Consider the following 20,742-nt stretch of genomic DNA (forward strand, 5'->3'; position numbering starts at 1 on the left):
TTGATGTCTTCATCTGGCCGGTTTGAAGTCAGCAAATTAAGATTTCTTGGCACTGACAGCACAGTGTTTTGGGACAGCACAATAAAAAACTAGTGCAGGTGGAGCCCTCAGAAGCAGTTTGTATCGAGTTTTGACTTCCTAAAGAAATAGAGGGTGGAATACATGTGATGGTAGCCACTAGAAAAAGTTGCAATTGATCAGAAAGCTTGAGAGTAGTTTTGTGGCATATACCAGGTTTCCTCCTGTGCTAAATGTCCTTTCTGAAAGATGGATGGATCTCAGTAGTTCTCTTTCAGGCAATGTTTGGTTGCAGTTTTGAGACGTCTGTACACTCTACTAAGCTATTCCCCTTCAGCAGGTGGAGTACTGGCTTCAAACTCTGTCTCACAGTAACATAATCTATACCCGACAAGGCATTGGCAGACTCTGTCAGACAGGCCCAGGCTTTGTTTACAAACTCATGGATGTCTCTGTCCTGTCATGTAGGCACCACTACCTGGTTTTCCTGTGTTTGGCCAACTATTGGCTTTTATCGCTCAATCGCCTTTAGGTGGGAGTCCCAACAGGTGTTTGACTGATCAGATTATGGTGAAGCAAACTGTGAGGCTACTGGCCTTGTGTTTGTGTTGTTTGTGGCAAGTTTTGAAATTTAATTTCTATAAAATTCTATAAAAACACAAAATTCAAATGTTTTTTTTAAGTGTAAAGAAGAAAAATAAAATACCTGGATGGTTAGCATACACAATAAAAAGTCCCCCTATATTAAAACAAACACCTATTGCACATGTAGCAGCCCATTGTAAAATTTTTCAGTTGATATGCTGTTTTGTCGTTATGAAGGATCCACCCAGCAAGTGCTTTTGACAGGATTGTAGATGTGGTATACAGAGACTGGTTTCAAAATTGACCCCCTCTATAAGCAGGAAATATTCTAGTTTCATTAAGTTTCTCTTTGGGCGTCTACTGGCTTGAGTAACAAGGCATTTTGTTACTCATACCTCTCATCCAGTGGCTTTCATCCAGATTTCTCAGGGAGAGAGGTTGTGTGAATTTTTCAGCATGTCTGTGTAGAATTTAATGGCTGAGTTGAGAAGCAGTTTTAGGTCAGTGATTTCTAACCTGCGGTTTTGGGCCCCAGACACAGGATGTAGGAGCTGTTAAGAAGTGTAGCCACAGAAAATAAGCGGCAAATGAGCCACGGTGGAGATCCTATTGTAGAGCTCAACCCAGAATTATATAGCTAGATTATTTCAATATGTTTGTTATTACACTTCAACAAGCTGATGTGGTGAGCTGGTGCTTTGTGGGTCTGTGTGTGTGTGTATGTGTGTGTGTACTCTGCCACCTGTATCATTTTGGGACTTTTAAAGCATTATAGTGTAGTGTGTGGTGCATTTTAGTAAGCAGTAGAGATGCTAATGTGACAGTAACTTGTGCTCTGACATGAGACTGCAGTTTTCAGAAGTTTGACTGCTTTACCAATAAGAAAAGTGAGAGGGTTTAGATCAGCTGCTGATCAGTGATCTAAAGAGAGATTGGTGTCATAAAGCCTCGGCTGGCAATTGTCAAAGCAGTTAGCCCCTTTTCTGTCTGTATGTGTGGTAGCCAGACAAACAAAGGCCAGAAAGCGTGACAGTGTTTACACTGAATTGTTTTGACAGACATGATTCATAACTCAGGGTTCTGTAAGGAATGCTGCGTATTCCTACGCAAAGACTGACACTCAGGGCTAATGATATTGTCACAGTGTGGCTTTGTTGAAGCCCATCATTAGTCATCTATGTTTGTAGGGCTTTTATCCATGAGAACAATCACCACTTCTTCACATGTAAGGGACAACAAATCAGGACACCTGTAACAGAAATTCTCCCCCTCATATTCCACTGGTTGCTAAAAGAGCCTTTGAACTGATGTTTCAAAGAAATTATTTACAAAAATACAACTGAAGAATGAACAGTGTTCTGCTTTATCATGTAGCTATATATATATATATATATGTATACATGTAGTCCTTTTTAAATTTGAATATTGCATATTAATAATAATGTGCAAATGTTAATAACATTTTTGAGGTTACAGTGAAAACCTCTCATAATGATCACGATTACAGCGATCAGCCGCTTATGTGGGTCAAAAAGCTTCCATCCAAACAATCCTACGCAAATGCTGCTTCAAGTGTTTATTTTGGGTCTTTTCATCAACGTTGTGACAGCATATGGAAAAAAAAAAAATTATTCTCTCTTCTTCTTTTTTTCTTACTTTACCCACACAGTTCTTAACCTCATGGTAGCCCATCTGCTTTCAGCTTGCTACCTGAGGCTGGTGCTGGCTGCATATTGAAATCATGATGGGAAAAGAAAGTAGTTTTCTCTTATTTAAAAATGTGATCTCATCGAAGCTTCTGACAAACTGCCCAAAACGAGCCTAGGGGATGCAGCAGCGAAACCTGGTGTAACTCAGGCTACCTTGTCTAGTCTAGTCAAACAACAAAAACAGTTATGCTGGTAGTGGGGACAGAAAACGAATGCACATGGGGAAAGCACCTGTGGTTGAAGCTGTCCTCATCAAGTGAACTGATAATGCCCAGTCATGCAGGGCCCGCCTTGAGCAAGCCCTTTGTGAGGGGAATTTGAACTACAAAAAAATTACAAATTCAGTTAATACCAAAATACCAATAGAAATAATTTGAGGTTAATAATCATCTGCTTATAGTGATCAGTTTGACCAGGTCTGATGTGATCACTGTATGAAGTTCCCACTGTATTTAGAAAAGATCCTCATGGTCCTCATTTTGTTGCAATATGATTGACCGCTGGATCTTTTTGAAATAATTGTACATTGCAGGCTCACTACATCTGTGCCTAGCTGACTAGCTGTTTCAGCCATTCCTCTGGGGCTAGCTGCAGACCATAATCGGTACACCTGTTGCTAGGAGACATATAAGTCCAAAGCCTCTCTGGCTTGCTGAGGTATCCTTGTGCGTATTTAAACAGCAATTGAGCGCTGCTGCACCCACACAAATATAAGGAGCCCCTCTGGTATTACCTGCTGCTAAGCATTGAAGCAGGCAGACACAACAGAAACAGGCTGTTAGATACAGTTTAGAAACAGTCACACTCACACATACAGTACACAGCACACAAACAAATGAGTACACACCAACAGTGCTTAGGACTGTGCTTCATTAGAACACAAGTCTCAAAAAAACCCTGACAGTTGGAAAAAATATTATGTCCATCTTTAAAGCTGTTGTGACAGTCAGTAAATCTAATTGAAGCCATGGTGTCTGGTAACAAGGATTTGAAAGAGAATATGACAGAAGCCATCCAAGGCAGCCTTATATTTCCACTGACTTGGATGCATTAAATGATTTTGATCCCAGCGCTTGAATGCATGGCCATGACCCCATTGCTGTCTGTCTCTGTTACTGTCATTCACTCTCACGTTTTCAGTGTTTTAACCCCTTCCCCTAGTCTGTCCATCTCTCCTTACTTTTGTCTTAGCGGCTTTCTTTCCCGTTACTTGCCCTCTTGCCTTGTGCCACGGCGAAACTTTTGCCTTGACAGGTCTCTCTCTCTCTCAGACTGGCTACCATAATGGGGAGACACACAGACAACAATGCAGAGCCATGCGGTTTGCACTGTGTGAACTGGCTGGGGCTAGTGCTGCTTTGCCCCAAGGCTGTATTTGATGTAAACATGTTGGAAGCTTGGCTCTCATTTGTTGTAATCAGGCTTAGCGCACAGCGAGAAAACAGTCACTGAGAGGGGGACAGAGAGAGGCAGAGAGGTGTGTGTGTGTGTGTGTGTGTGTGTGTGTGTGTGTGTGTGAGAGAGAGAGAGAGAGAGAGAGAGACAGAGAGAGAGAGAGGGAGAGAGGGAGAGTGGGGGAGGATAGAAGGAATAAGAGGAATTGAGTTTGGACCAGTCTAGCAAGGCCATATACAGCCCTCACGCAGTATACAGTAAACGCTCCTGTGTGTGTGTCTGTGTGCGCATGTGCGTGCGCATGTATTGACCTTGTTTAAACAAACAGTCAACCGGCCCCCTGGCTCTCTCTGCCCTCCCCAGTGTGCTGGGCAAACAGCAAGCCTGTGTGAGCTGCGCTGTGTGTGTATGTGTGTGTGTCCATAGATCCCAGGTCATGGTGCCACAGTACCACAGTAGGGAAACCACTGCCAGATAAAATGGGCCCACTTGTGACCTTGACCACCATTGCTCCTGTTTTTACATCTGTTGCACACACATGCTGGCCAGACACTCTCTCTCTCTCTCTCTCTCTCTCTCTCTCTCTCTCTCTCTCTCTCTCTCTCTGTCTCTCTCACGCGCACGCACGCACGCACGCGCGCACACACACACCCACACACACACACACACACATCACAAACCTTTCAAAGGACTACAGTTTATACCAAAGTTAGTGTGCTTAAATCCACACATTCTAACACACACACACATCATCAACAACACAAGCTTCAGTGCCGTAGTTTACACCAACGTGAGTGTACGTAGCTGCTCACTTGTACACACACACACACACACACACACACACACACACTCGCACAAACACACGCGCACACACTCCTGCATACACACAGAGAGTCTCGCCATGGCAACAGTGGAGCAACACAGGGAAACAACTTGGCCGAGTCAGGCGCTTGCTGTGAGAAAGTGTCGAGTTACGGCAGAGGGCTGGAGCTGAGGTAGGTGAGAGGCGAGGACAGGGACAGAGAGGAGAGAGTGACAAAGGGAAATGAAGTGGGAAGAGGTGTAAGAAGGAAAGGATGTCAGAGTAGGAGAGGGTGGGAGAAGGAGTGACGAAAACTGGCAAATAAAAAGTAGAAAGGAGAGGATGCAATGAGAAAAAAAGGTTAACACAAAATGAATGGGAGGAGCAATGCTTGCAGGTAGTTGTTGCTGAAACACAGTGTGAGGAGAGGCAGTGTTGTGCCGCAGGGAGCAGGTGATGTGCTCCATAATAGGTTTGCCCATGTAAATATCCAATTATCAGAAGGCTCAGACCCCAGATCAGCTCTCAGCACCACTGTCATTTTTGTACTTTAAACAAATATAAAGTTAAAACACTGGTGTTTGTATGCCTGGGTACCTGTTTATGTGTGTTTGCAGTGATGGGAGATGTTTTTCCCCTCAGCTTGCTAGCCTTATTACTGGATCAGTGGAACAGATGAAGGCCAAAAATAAGTGGGGACTTTATTTAGTGGGAGCTGAGTATGTAACCGTATCCAGTGGTTTTATTTTAGGGGAGGGAGTTCATCCTAAATTTGATCCACAGTCAGAAGCGTCGACAGCAGCCGTAAGTTAGTTACAGACCTCAACGAGCACTGCCCTGCGGACATGTGACAGGTTTTAATATCAGTGTGGTTTAATATAAGAACTGATCTTTATCAGGTCTCATTTACTTGCTGACTGACCAGCTGAGCTGCACGCTGGACGGGCAGAAAGGTGAGGAGTTAAAAGTGCAGAGACCACCCTCCTGTGGTATTTCACACTCAAGCATAGATTTAGAGGGCGGCGGAGGGGGTGACTAAGGAATGTGAAGCAAGTCAAGGGTGTGTATGTCGTGTGCATTTTACTGTTGAGAAGCCTCCACCGCCAGGACCATGGTACTATCCATGTGTGCTTGTTTACATGTCCTGCTGCTTGCAGGTGGTGCTTTACCCATTTTCTGAACTGAAGGTGCAAATAGGCCCCTGAAGTGAGCTTGGACTGCTATGTGAGGAGCTCATGGTATCATTGTACTCAGCATTTGTTACACAGTTTTAGTGTAGTTTTAATGGTGTCACACATCGTGTTCAGGCTACAAAGCTAATAACACTGATTTAAAAATTTGGTATCAGTTCAGATCAATTGATATCATACTATGGTATTGGAAAAACCAGTACTAACAACTTTCCACCTGCTCTTAATGTTTTTATTCTGACTTGGCTTCCACCCCTTATGTATCAGTACCATGTGCTTTTGCCATTGTTGCTAAAGTAAATGTTATTCTTTGAAACAGCCCCATGTTGTAAGGCTTATATCAGCTTAGTTATTGTTGACTGAATCAGATTTTTTGCTTTTTCTAGTTTACATTTGTACGCCGCTCTGTATTTTCCAGTTATCTAAATGAATCAGGTTGAACAGAACCGAGGAAACACCAAACAGAAAAAGACTGACCAGTCCTAAGTCCCCATCTTTCCTTTTAGTTACTGTAGGTTAGACAAGCTTGATGCCACTTTCATTTAGCTGGGTGACGCAGTGTTTATTAAATAGTTTCAGGGCATTAGGCCATATAGCGTCAAGAAGCCAACATCAAAGGACTACAATATGTGATGGAAGGATATAGTCACACTTTTAACTTTAATAAACAAGACAAAACAACATGAATTAAGGTTTCTGGCCTCAAATAGACAAGGAGAATTAGAGACAGAGGATGACAAGAATATCAGTCAACGTTACTTATGCACTGTCGGATATGTGTCTCCTTCTTCTTTATTACTGACTACAAACCATGGTGCTGACTATAAACTGTAAAAAAAAAAAATAGATGTGGCCTCCGTGTTGTCACCTATTGGTTTGTGGACTCTGTTGGATTGTTGGAGCCAGACGTAACCATATTCAGACAAGTTGGTAAAGCTAGGGATGGATTTAACTGAGAACCTGAGGACACTACCTGCAGACTGCCTGTCACTCAAAGCAGCCCCACCATTTATCGTGCATAACTTAAAGCCTTAATTATATGAAATTAGCTATACAGACCAAAACTTTTTTTGTACCAGGCTGTAAACATGTTTATTTCTGCTGTGAAGTTGGGCATTTTAACATGGGGGTCTAAGAGGACTGACTCGCTTTTGGAGCCACCTCCAAGTGGCCACTCAGGGAACTGCAGTTTCTACCATTTCTGCGTTGGCTTCAATTTTCAGCCCTGGAGGTGACTGCTTGGTGCTGATCTAGTCTCTCTTTTCTGTAAAAAAAAAAAAAAAAAAAAGACCCTTGCCCTACAGAGATAATATAAACAGCCTTGATATTTTCTGGCTAACAATAATTCATGTCGCCTTCAAAATATTTCAGCAACCAACCTATCTATCCTTTTTTCAAATCTCTTTAACCTTACCACAGAAATAAAGAGGAAGCAACCCTGACTGATGCTGGTGATCTGACATTTGGCTCACTCCTTTTGATGTAGCTATGTTTTAGCTAGCTAATTAGCTAACTTGAGATGTGAGTATTATACAATGTGATGTGAAGATTGTGACAGTCAGTCATTTAAGCATCTTGAAAATTTGGTTTTCTTTCCAATATAGATGAGACTAGCACAAAGCATATAGTATAACAGAAAAGGGGAAAGTTGACCGAGATTCTGTCGTGTCCTAAGTTTACTCAACTGTCATTGGAGCACAGAGTGACAAGGGGCGGTGCTTAGGAAGGGTCAATTGTGTTTTTAGTAATAGTTGTGTCTGTGGCAGAGTGACTGAATTAGCCCGGCTGTGTGCTTTGTTTCTGTTTGGCTGGGACTGTTGATTCACTGAGACTGCTGAAGTGAGCTCTTTCTTTCTGGCCCTCTAATCAGGTTTTCCCGGTTGATTATTTGATTTGGAAAGAACTCTTGGCCTGCTAAGTGTATGTTTGTCAACACTCTGGCTCCACACCAAATCCCTCATGTGCAGAGACGGGAGAAAGAGAGAATACAAGAGGACACGTTGGGGGGGAAGGAAAGAAAAAAAAAATGAGGGACCTTTTTGTTTCATAGCGACAGTTTGGGTAAAACTCACAAACTGGAAAAAAAAATCCTTAGACTACTTCTACTTTTTAATACACGTTCAACAGTTTCAGGTACTTGGATAGACAACTCAGGTATCATATTGGCACAGGTGTTCAAAAAACGCCACTCTGCTTTGCTGTTTCTAATTTTTTTATGCTTTTTGTCATGTTCGAATTTACACCAGTGAAGCATTTTTAGTTTTTCACGTCAGTCTTTCCTCTCACAGATACATTCCTCCAGACACTGTTAACTCATTTTATGCCGTCTGGAACCCACATGGTGCTGCGAATAAACATGCCCCGATTTATTGACACACACACGCACATGACTGTGCACTACAGGCATGCACACAGACATATACGCACACATACACACACATGGAAGCACTGTCTGTCTGTGCTCACTTCCACACTGTGTGCAGACATGATCATAAAACAAGCAACACAACCCACAGGACTGTTGATTCCTGTGACTCTGTTTCTTTGAATGGTGTCATTTATAGCCATGGATCCATTCAGGCCAGGGTGCATAATTACCTGTTAGCTTGTTACTAGCTAGATTTGTACTTTCATGTGGCTCTTCAGATCTAATGTGGTTTTCAAAGATGAACCCATTACTGGTTATTATGGGGGCCTCATGCTGTTCCTTGGTGCAACTTCCTTCCGAATACATTTCATGTGCCACATACAGCAGGTTTGATCCCAGTTTGACAAGTGAGGAATTATTTTTGTGCTGTTGCTGTCTGTTCAAGTTAAGACGTTTTCAGAATTACATGCTGTCCATGTATATTTGTATGGGAAGGGAGCTGCCTTCTCTTGTCACCATCCCTTTGGTTAGTGTCACAGACATTTCATTCTTCCTCCTGCAGCACTCTGCACTACAACAACCAGTAGCAAGCTTATGTACAAAGCACAGAGATGCAGACACACACCCAAAAACAACATGATCTGCGTGATCTGTTTAGTCATTCACTCTAATTCAAACATGCCTCCATCACTGAGCAGTTAAAACATTTGGAGGATGTGGTGCAGTAGTATCAACATACCCTGGGGCGGGGAGTTTTTGCTTCAAAGAAAAGCCCTTAGGGTTGGAAATTAAATTTTAAAAGACGAAAAAAACTCAACAGTAGGCAAAGTAATCAGTGATTTATTGGTACCTTTCCCTATGTAATTATACATGACTACTACTGCCTCGTCTATATGAATAAAAACAATCCTTTCCACAGATTTTTTGGTAAGGTAGAAGTTTGAGAGATATTTCTAAGATAAAGATATTTCAATCCTGAACATCAAATCTTTGCTTAGCTGATGTTCTTTCTTTGTCTAGTGCAAAATAAATCCATTGTTTTATTCTAGTGCAGGGCTAATATTGTAAAGGTGTGCTTCTCCTTTTTGTAAAAGTTCTTTTCATTTTTCAACCAAACTGTCTGCACTCAGTAGGTAGATGAAATGAAATGTTAGGTTGAGCTAAACCTCAGCTCACTCTGATATTGCATTAGTTTAACCAGCCTAGACCTGCACTTCTCAGCCCAGACTTGTGCACAGCATTTGGCCTCTCCACTCCTACTTAACCTGAGACACTGGGATAGCCACACTGGAAAGGAATTTGTCCTCACTACTTGGTAATGGTTGCTAATCATTCTTCTTCTGTCTGAAAAAGTTAAACACATTGAGAGAGTTAGGCTAAGTTAACCATTGTGCTCTTAACTAACTTGGTTTTAAGTAGTGACAAAAGTCTGATTTGTTTTATTGCCGAAGATAGATTTTCTCTATTATTATCTCTATTATTTTCAATTCAGCCCTCTCTCTCAGGAACCAGTGAGTCTTTATTAAGCTTAGTAGCACAACCCTCTGAAGGTACAAGGTTTTTATTCAGCTACGAACAGTAAAGCATTATTCAGATTTTAGCTCTGCTGCCCTGCCTGCCTTGTATCTGCCTCTGGAGGCTCGTCCTCTCACATAACCCGCTGTAAACACAGCATATTTCAGTTTTTCCACAGCTCAGTTCAGCAGAAGCGCCCCCATACCTTAACTTCTTTCACCACAGGGGATCGTCTCGGAAGTAGCAAGTAAGAGAGAAAGACAGGGAGACTTTAAAAAGGAGCACAGGCTACCAGTATCCCACCAGTGATTTCAGTACACCTTTTACCAATGCTGGAAATAAGTCGCATTTAAAATCCTGCTGCAAACCAGTGTAGTTGAATACCTGGCTTCAGAGAAAGTCAATATTTTGAAACCAAGCATGCACATCGTTGGTAGTGCTTGCTCACTGTTTCTCTCAGGTACATACTGTATGTTTCCAGGGCCTGATTGTAACTAATTTAATCCTTTTTATTTTAGCTGGTTTTGGAACAGCACATGACAAATCCCAAGCTACACCCACTTTCTCTCTTTCCATCCACCACACTTTTGTACCAAACATTAACACAGCGGTGTGTGACGCAAACCTACAGGGAGAAAAGGGTCAGTAGCCAGCTGTGGTGGGGTTGAGGCTTGGCAGTTCCTGGGGTGAAACAGCAATGAATGGCCTTGTTCTTTTCTCTTACCCTGAATGGGCTGCCCTCCATCTGAGCTGGAGGTGTGGGCTGCGAGGGCAGTACGGAGGGAGTGTGTATGCGCAGGAGGGGGAGGTGGTGCCATCTTGCTGTCACGCAGTCTGCCAAGTACAACATTACAACTGTGGTGGGATTGTGTGTGTGTTTGTTCTGTGCCTCTGAGGAGGAAAGGTCCTGCTCTCCTTTCCATCTTCCCCTTGTCTCTACTCGACACGCAACACTTTTCCTCCATCCAACATCTCACCTGTCTGAGTGGAAACCGGGGTGCCAGCACTCAGGGACTAATGGAGAGGGCAGCTGCTACTCAAGGTGCCCCATGCCAGCCAGGTTGGCATGCATGAACCACTGGATTTGAAAAGGCTGTTGACATATTTACTGGCAATTTTTTTTTCCCCTTTAGCCACAGTGCAACCCTTAAAAGGCTTTTTATATGCAGGAGACCTCACAGAATGAGTTGAAGATTGCGTGAATGATGCTTTTGTATTATTTGACGTCCATTTTTTGTTGATTGCTATGATGATTTAGTATAACAGCTGTTTGTTCTACTCATAATCTCTTAATCTCTCTTAAAGTAAATTCACTTCTCTTAGTTTTTAGCCACTATAGATGCTATACAACTTTTATTTGGCCTTGGAATGATCGACCAGAGCAGGTTTCAAGGCTCTGGTGAGTTTTTTGGATGTAACAGTGTCCTGCACAGAATCCTGTTCAGGGGCAGGCTTGCAAGGGGAAAAAATTATAAGTCTATTAGTTGAAAACATCAGTGTTAAACTGGTTGGAGGCCAAAGCGCCAGATGAATCTCCAATGGCCCTGCCAGAAATATCGCAACACCCTCGACCTGACATTTAGATTCCCTCCAAAAAAGGTGGCCTTCTGAAGGCAGTGGAAATGAAGAGAGTATTCCTTTGTTCACACCTCTCATCTGGACCCCAAGAACTCACATCTGTTTCTATTCTGTTTTTCTGTCTCTCTCTCTGTCGTGTGTCAGCTCATTGGCTACACTGAGAAGCCCATCAACCTGCAGATGTTCATCGGGACAGCAGACGACCGGTACTTGAGGCCACATGCCTTCTACCAGGTGCACAGGATCACCGGGAAAACCGTAGCCACAGCCAGCCAAGAAATTATAGTCTCCAGCACCAAAGTTCTCGAAATTCCTCTCCTGCCTGAAAACAACATGTCGGCCAGGTAGGTGTCTGAAGCATTTCAGGTTTACATTACTCAGTTATGAGCTTACCACCGTGAAGGAAGCCCTGTCCAATGAAAAATAACCCCATTTATGATCATATAGGGTTGTTGCACCTTCCAAAGGAGATTTAATAGATTTTCTTAATTTGAACCTACAGGAGGCTCAGCCGCAGAGGGAAAATTTGAGGGTTTCTTGTGGAGCTGAGAAGCAAACTTTAGTCAAATTTTTATGATTCTGCATCACCCGAATGATTATATTTATATAAGGTCTGGTTCCATTCACAGTGGAATTCATAGGAAGGGTTTTAGTTGGGATTTCCTCATTTACAGTTGTAATAAATCATATTCACGGGCATTTTTATTCTGTGATTCAACGCTTAATTTACCCCTCATTGCCATTCCCCTGCTGGGCTTGTGGTCGGTTTTATCACTCCCAAGCCTTCACTACTTACATGTCTTAGTGATTGCCATCCCAGTGCTGCTGTATGGGGCCAACTATTTTCCCTCTACCTTGCAGTATTGACTGTGCTGGCATCCTTAAACTGCGGAACTCAGACATTGAGCTGCGGAAGGGGGAGACGGATATAGGAAGAAAGAACACACGGGTTCGTGTGGTGTTCCGAGTGCACATCCCTCAACCCAACGGGAAGGTGCTGTCGCTGCAGGCTGCCTCTATTCCTGTGGAGTGCTGTGAGTGTTGACTTTCCAGCCAGAATCTCGCGCACATGCACACACACCCAAACTTATTCATTCAGAAAACCACGCACAGACAAGCACACACACATAAACCTGTCCACACACTTCTTTATTAGCAAGCTTACAGTCTGGCGATTTCAGGTGCTGATTTAATCTACTGTTTGCTCCCATTGAAAGTCACTTTAGATAAGATCGTCTGATAATAACTACTTTTTGTAGAGGCTATCAAAAATGTTGATACAAATCTTTGGTAATTTCTGACACCATAGTGCTTGACAATTTTGTGTTAAACTGCGTAATATTAGAAGGTGCTCCTGGTAATTTGTCTTCTTATATTTTAGCACATCCGTAGTTGACACATAAAAAATGAGGTGTGAATTAACACAGCTCAGCAAATGATCATCCTCCCTTTCTCCTCAACCCCCGCTGCGTCTCTACCAGCCCAGCGTTCGGCTCAAGAGCTGCCCCAGGTTGAGAAATCCAGCCTGACCAGCTGTCTGATCAGTGGGGGAGAAGAGATGGTCATCACCGGCTCCAACTTCTTCCCAGAGTCCAAGGTCATCTTCCTGGAGAAAGGCCCTGGTAAGTGTTATGTCTGCACAGCAGCTTACCCTTGAACCACCTCTGCAGAAAACAGCTTGTGCCAATTAAGCATGTAGGAAATCATGTTTCATGTTTGTCTGACAGATTTGATCAGAGGGACCACTACGAGTAAAACACGACATGTGTCATTTATGTCTTTTGTTGAACAATCATATCTTTCAGCGCCAAAAAATTAAAAAAAATTAACTAAAAATTAACACTTCAAAAATTAAACTGAAATGTTGTAGATTTTGCAAATGATGCAAAAGTCAGCAGAAGGTTATGAAGATTTTATAGTAGTCACAGCTGATACATGTCTGTGGGGATGTGGAAAAGACATGTATCATTATCCCGGCCTCAACAAGTCCTCCATTCCCACAGGGCATTTTGTCAAAGCAGAACAGATTTATGTCTGCTAGTAATGCTGTCTATCAAGCAGGCATGAGGCAACACACCATTTATCCTGATGCAGCATTTACATTGCAGTATTTTCACAATAGTTTCATGATATACTCTCAAAGAGTACAGTCAGAATTTTGATTATTTCTTTGTTATATCAAACCAAGATCAAAGCTACTTTTTTTTGTCCATCATCTGTGCTTTATTCACTTACTCAAATAGTATCATTAAGAAAATAAAAATTGTTTTCTTTCAGACTGTGTATGTGACCAGAAAGTAATAATTTAGAGAAAATATATATATAAAAAATCCAATATAAACAGGTAGACAATAATTTGCATGCCTTTGCTAGCCAAAAAAGCACACCTATAGATAGGCCAGCATGGTCAACAAATATGCTAATTTAATAATATACACAAAACGGATGCATGCCTCATACTATTGTGACTTTAAAAGATGCTTGTATCCATTTAATAAATGCCGAGGCTAAAGAGATTACTTAGTTTAACTCCCTGTCCTATTTATCCTGTTTCTTTTAAGTCACCTGTCTTTTCTCTGCCTTATCTTTTTTCTCTTTTGTACATCATTCTGTAATCAAAACACTTGTAATAGCTGTTCCCTGGGATGGAAATTTTAAATGGATAACATTCGTTGAGCTAGTCTCTGCCTGCCTGAGGTACCTTTGTGATGTAGGGCAACAGAATCAAGTTCACACATGGCAGAAAGTTGAGCGGTGTTGTTTTTGTGAATAGGAGCCATTCTCTAAGATTTTGTAGGGGGAAAAAAGGCAGCACAGAGGAATGTCTTTAGCTCTTTCAGGTGTACCAGGTGAAGCATGGCAGAGAAAAGTAGCGTGGTTGAAACAACTCACCGATGGTCAAGTCTTTGTAGCACAGCGGCAAGTGGAAAGCTTAGAGAGGTGCATCTTGGGTAGGGAGGAAAGCTGGGCCCCATGGTGCATGAAGGCAGCGGACTGTGGAAGGAGACAGAAAGAATATGAAAGGGGAGGGGGAAGATGATGTTGATTAGGTTTGTGTAAATGATCCCCCTCATCATGACTAATCCGCCTGCTTTAGTGCAGAAAGGCACTGATTGGAGTAAGTACAGGAATGGAAGAAAAGAAAGAAAGAGGCAGTGACAGATATTTTTCCACCATCTCTCATAATTGAGAGACAACAGCAGATTCATGGGGAACTGGAGAGACTGGCCTATTGTTGCTAGTACACAGAGATTATGGGATGGTACTATAAATGACTTTACTATATACAGAAACAGATTCTAGCATTTGTTCACGTCAGATCCTTTTTTAAAACAAATGTCTGCTTTTTTTTTACTTTCTCTTGTTTTTATCTGAATCTTCTTCACTAAAAACTGAGATAAGTATTTCAGAGTCATTCATTAAACATTAGAGTTAAAACTAAGTTCATACTTGGTATTTTAACTTTTCAAGGATGAATGTGTACATCAAAGAGTAGACTTAAAAGCTAAAACACTAGCCCCCTTTTTACAGCCTGTTCAAGGCTGGAATGTTGCACTGTTATTCTGCCTCACCGCTCTGTATGAAACATATGAACACGGGTTGGGGAGGCATTGTTGTACGGCTGTTGAGTCAGTAGTGGAGGTAGTAACGGAGCCGAATAGGTGTTTGTGTAAAATGGATGAGTAGGGAGGACGCTCACATTAGCCGCTGACATTGTTGTGCAACACGTCACACTTCTTCTGCTTTTGCAACACCTGCATGCTTATCACACACTTGAGCAGCATTATGCTGGTGTTGTTTGGCTCAGTATTAAAAAAAAACAAAAAAAAACAAAAAACGAAAGTTGCCGCGTGGACGGATTTCTTTACAACAGTATTACGGTATTTTTGATTAAAAAGGGCTGCTGACTGCCCAAAACAGTGACTAATACAGCCAATCGAATAATAACCAATCAGCTATGGGCTTTTTACAAAGTTGTTAAAATGTAAACAGCTTTTTTTTTTTCCAGCACTTTTGGCGCTATACTGGAATTTCTAACTTCGAAACAATACCTTAGAAAATATGAGATACTACTGTCTATACCATGCGGAAAAATTGACAATAAGGGCATACAATTTATTTAATTTTTTTTTTACCTTTCTTTCTTCTTGTAGATGTTTACTTTGTGTACATACATTTTTTGATTTTATTTCACACTTGTTTTCGTACTGTAAACATATATTTCCCACACCAAAAAAAGCTACTTTGTATTGAATTAAATTGAGAAGAAAGAGCGAGTTAGAGGAGGATATACATCAGAGTATCAACTCTGGGGAACATTAGAACTCTGGGGAACATTAGAATTGAAAAATAGTTTAAAATATTCAGAACCAATATATATTGATAAATATATACATTCAACACCAATGGACGAAAGTTCTTTTCTCCTCTGACTGGGGTACGCAGGGTCTCTGTATGATCCGAGTCACAATCTTAGTGTGGTATGAGGTTCCTGTTGGCGCTTGTTGTCTAACAGAACATGTGGGGCCCTTGCTGCTGCCTGTTGAATGTCAACAAGCTGCACTGCAATAATGCACTGCTGTCAGCTGCAAAGACATTCAAGGTCATTTGCTCATTGGAGAAAAAATACTCCCTGTCATCTACAAGTTAAGCTCTTTCCTTCACAATAGGAAGAGTCTCTTCAGGGTTACGACTGGCTAATGTACCAGTGGATTACCACGACTAAGGACAATGTTAGGGTGAGATCAGAGCAGATAGATTACTGACTTTAAGCTACAGTAGAGTGTGGATTTTGGTAGAAAGCTGATCAGCCTAAATGTTACAAGGCTTACAGTTGAGTGCTTACTTTGTTAGAATCGACTATAGGCAAGTCCTCTCTGCAGACATGTTGCAGATGTCTGACAGTGGTATCTGGGGGAATCCTTTGGGTTTTGAGGAGGAGGCCATGCAGGTGCAGTCTATACTTGCGCCGTGAAACAGGCAACTGCAAATGAAGTTGACTCCGCTGAGGGACTATACAATACTAACTTAGTTGTCAAAGTTTTTATTCTCCTCAACGCTGCAATGACCGTGATTTCTTCCAACCACACGGCAAGCCTGTCAGTGTTTTCACCCCAACTGCTTCCCTTCAAGCAGCTGCCCCTAAGATGTCTGGCCAAATAATTAGATCCCTCATAGGAAAACTGGAAAGGATGTTTTCTAGCCAGAAACCTGGCAGTGTGTAAAGGCATTTTAAAATAAATACAATTATTCCACTGCTCTCTCCATAATTTTAACCAGGCAAGACAAACAGCAGGATATTTGGACATTTGATTACTATTTAATAGCTGCTAGGATTTTCTCCATGGGGCTTCTGGGCCTTTAAAAATGACATCATTTTGATGTCTCTTGGTTCTCCAGTACAAATTGAAATCGTGTGCCTTTCTGAAGCCTCGTGTGGTTCTTAAGCCCTGTCTGTTTGAGAGAGTTCTGCACATTGACATCATCTTTAGGAAAATAGAGAAAGAGAGCGACGCCAGATGAGAAAAGTTACTTTGAAAAATAGCACACCATACTTCAAAAGGGGTCTGAATTATATGTGAAATTAATAAAGTGCAGTCATTACTGATCATGGGTGGCCTGGGTTTATCACTGCTTCTGTGTTATTCATCAGGTTGAAGTATATTTGTTGTGATGCCCACTCCATTTGTTGTTTTTGTGCCTTTTAACTATGTGTTTTGTGTAGTTTTTTTGTACGAGTGATAGTCCTTTTTCCAAAAACTGGCTAGTACGTAATGACATTATACAGTGATGCTGTATTCTGCTGCATGGAGCTCTTCATCCTTTCCTCATTGAAAAGCTAGGTATTATTCTGCCTGTCTTTAGCTAGACATGCACTCAAGAACTGTACAGTCTTTTCTGTCATATAGTGGTGGTTGTACAGTAAAAGTTTTTAGATACATTTTAACATGTAATATATGTGTAATATGTATCTTTGCCCACTTACGGCACCCGTATTATCACTAGCTTGTGCATTTAGCCTTTTTTTCCCTCCTGTAGATGGACGACCACAGTGGGAAGTTGAGGCAAAAATAATCCGTGAGAAAAGTCAAGGAGTAAGTAGTCACTTATTTTCCCATACAGTTATTCTACAGCATTTTGTATTTAATATTTGCACTTTAACAAACTTGCCTGTTGTACATTTGTGTACAAGTATTTGCATTTTATTGTACACAAATGTTTTGTTGTTGATAAGTGTATGTAAATAATGTTAAATGTCTTTTCATAGTCGTGCATCGTGGTGGAGGTCCCTCCCTACCACAGCAAGTCTGTGGGCTCAGCCGTGCAGGTGCAGTTTTATGTCTGCAATGGCAAGCGGAAAAGAAGCCAATCACAACGCTTCACCTACCTTTCAGGTGAGATGAGAGGTTCTCATGACTTTTAGAAAGAATCTTACACTAGCAGTAACAGTTGTTTTTTATTACCTTTAACAACTTAGAGCCAGCATATTTAGAAACAATCCTTGGGGAACAAAACAGGCAAGGGAGCACAATTTTGCAAATCGCATGCTGTTATTAGGCGCTGAAGTGTTTGAGACCCTAAGTGATTTTCCTGCAACTCATTTTACAGACATTTACACAAAGAGATTCTCTCAAGCTTTACTCTGCATTCCTTTGGGTGCACTGCTTCCTGCTGTAGTTAATCTCCTAAGGTATTGACAAGAAGTTTGACTGACAGCAGAGACAGTTGTAAAGTGCTCTTCATGTTGCACACTTCTCCACAGGGGTTTCACTAACCCCGTTTCTCTCTTTTTCTCTCCAAAGAAAGCATTGCTGTGGTTTAGAGGGGGTTCTCCACTAACAATAACATTAACACCTGCCAACTGTTTGTTTTGTAAAGCCGACTCAAACTCCCAAGCCAACCTTTTTTTTCTTCACATGCACTGTATTTGCATAGGGTTTCATGATGCAAATCTTTTGCTATCCAGGAAACTTTTACTATACATAAACCATGAGTTGTGGTTTGATATGATTATTTTAGCAGCAGGGAAACTCGGTGGTCATGATATTTTGATCTGGAAGTTTCCTTGATGTTTTTCATTAAAGTCAAATTCCTGCCCTGCTATCTGATATTGTTATTGTATTATTTTCCTCTTGAAGCCAGTCAAACTGAAAACACTGTTGGCGGAATATAATGACATGTGAGCATTTTGTGCAACATATCCAAACCTCTGAGTTTTACCACAACAGTGTGTGTTTGTGTGTGTGTGTGTACGCATATGAGCGGCCTTGCGCCTCCACCCACCCAGCCCTTCTGTTTGCAAGCACGCCCACTCGGCACTGACAGTTCCTGTTTTCAACATTGACAGATCAGGGCAGCCAATCAGGGCAGAGCAGAGTAACCCTGCTCTGTCAGTCAGGCTGGGTTGCTGACACCACTAGTGTTACCACGGACACCGCCTGCTTTATTGTGGCAAAAAAAAAGGTGGCATCGTGGGCTGGGCTGCAGAAGCCCTGGCCCAATTTAAGGATTAATTCTGAGAAAATCTGTCAGATAAAAAGTAACTTGCTCTTCCAGAAAATTGAGAGACAAAATGTGTTGTCTCTCTGTCAAGCATAAAGAGCACACTATTTGTTTAACCTCACATAGGTGTGCTTCATTTTGACGCTCTATTAATGCTCCATGTTTAAATATACAATACGTTCCCCTTCCCTTACCCTTGATATCCCCCCTGGCTCCATTTTAGCCAGAATAAACCCTGTTTGGCCTTTTTGTGCCCCCTTGCCTCTCAATCCCAGAGGCATGATGGGGTGAGTAGAGGGCACGAGCAGTGAACTCGTTTGCTGTTCCTCTGATCTGGGCTGCGGGGCATTCAGCTCCTCTTCCCACACAACATTTCACATGATGGCACCCGGACTGACAACATATGCTCTCCCTCTAATTCAGAGCTGGATAAAAATAAAACTCACTGTCACAAGGCACCAGATTGGGAAATAGGTTACCGATTGGCATAGCAGTGCTGTGAGCTGTCACAGTAAAAGGGAATGGCCCCATTTGCCATCACAATGTCACTCGGTTTTTGGGAGGCTTTTTTCATCTGGAAGCAGACCCATTTCACAATCCATACATTTCAGTAACTATCACTGTCACTGCTTAGAGACTCCTATGACCCAGTTTTTCAGGTTTTACTGAAACATTATTTCAACTTCAAAACTACAGATTGAGGAAATTAGTGGGGGTTGAGAATGAGGAAAAACTTGAAACGCCTGCTGCCTTTTTTAGCAAGTTGAAGTCACTGGGCTTCTGTACCTGAAGCTAAAATATCAGTGACACTGTCAATGTTGTAGTGCAGTGACTTGACAAATTTATAGATGTCATTTCTTTCTCTTCATGCAGTTTTTGATTGATAGACATAACTGACTGTGGTTTTTCTCTTTCATCCTGTCTGTCTTTTCCTCTTTCGTCACATCTCTTCCTCCATCTCTCTCTGCACACCTCTCTCCCTTTAGTCATGGTGAAACAGGAGCACAGAGAAGAGCTGGACCTTTCTGCAGTACCCCCTTTGCCCATGCCCCTGGCACATGCTGCCAGTCTGGTGCGCACCCAGCTGCCTTCTCCCGAGCAGGGCCACCCATCGGACAACCTTCTGTCCAGCTCCCCTCACGGCCTGGCCGCCGGCTCCGGACCTGGCCTGCTACCCCTGCAGGCCCCCTGCCCCTCCCTGGGCTCCCCGTCTTTCCAGCACCTGCCTCACCTCCAGGGTCGCAGCTTGCACCACCCCCCTGCAGACTGCCACATGACGTTCCACCCGAGTGCTGCCCCTGCTCCTCTTTCTGCTCCTCCCCGGCCCTCTTACCAACCTATGCAGCATAGCCACGGTCATAGTCATAGCCTGCCCTTCAACGGCCAGTCCAGCCTTCCTCCTCAGGGCTACGAGAGGATGCCCTTTCAGCATAGCCCCAGTGCAGCGTCACACCCGATGAGCATGGGAATGGTGTACTCTTCCTCCCCTTGCTCCTCACCATCAGCACCCTCCTCTTCAACCACCAACCCCATTGCTGGGTCTCCTCAGAGTCAGCCACCCATGCTCACCCCCTCATCCCCACACCTGCACACACTCGGAGGCTATCACTGCTCCCCAAATCCCACACAGGTGCCCTCTCCTGGTGGCCACCCCCTTGTGGGGCAGCACTCCTCCCAGCTGCAGAGGGCTATGGGCTACCACCCGGTAAGTCAAAGGTCAGCCTCGTGTCCCACACCATCCAGCGCCCCTGCTCCAAGGATGATCCCCTCTCCCCACTCTGGGCCTTCCTCCCCACAGCTCCACTCGCTGCCCTACCAGTCTCCCACCTCATCCTCCCCCACCTCTGGTGGCAGTCCTCTGGGGCCCATGCAACAGCAGCATTCAGGACAGCCTTCTCCACAGGCTACAAGCCCAGTCATGGCCAGTCTGTCCCCAGTGGCAGCTGGGCCTCTGGTTCACCCTCTGAGCCCACCGGGGCCCTTCCCCTCAGATGGAGAGAGGCTGAACATCAAACAGGAGCCAGAGGAGAGGGAGCCCACCTTCCGCATCGGCCTACAGGACATCACACTGGATGATGG

At 43.0% G+C, this 20,742-nt stretch overlaps 1 protein-coding gene across 2 annotated transcripts in view; it reads left to right on the plus strand.

Annotated features, from left to right (window-relative positions):
- Positions 1-20,742, plus strand: part of nfatc3a (nuclear factor of activated T cells 3a) — a 70,161-nt gene that overhangs the window by 33,469 nt on the left and 15,950 nt on the right. For both annotated transcript variants that reach the window (XM_049597102.1, XM_049597109.1), the window contains exons 4-9: positions 11,305-11,504; positions 12,022-12,194; positions 12,642-12,782; positions 17,200-17,255; positions 17,429-17,555; positions 19,650-20,741. In XM_049597102.1, coding sequence (XP_049453059.1) covers positions 11,305-11,504; positions 12,022-12,194; positions 12,642-12,782; positions 17,200-17,255; positions 17,429-17,555; positions 19,650-20,741 — 1,789 coding nt within the window. The remainder of the gene's footprint in view (positions 1-11,304; positions 11,505-12,021; positions 12,195-12,641; positions 12,783-17,199; positions 17,256-17,428; positions 17,556-19,649; position 20,742) is intronic.

The sequence above is a fragment of the Epinephelus fuscoguttatus genome, linkage group LG2 (assembly GCF_011397635.1).
Source record: "Epinephelus fuscoguttatus linkage group LG2, E.fuscoguttatus.final_Chr_v1".
In the NCBI taxonomy this organism is placed as follows: Eukaryota; Metazoa; Chordata; class Actinopteri; order Perciformes; family Serranidae; genus Epinephelus; species Epinephelus fuscoguttatus.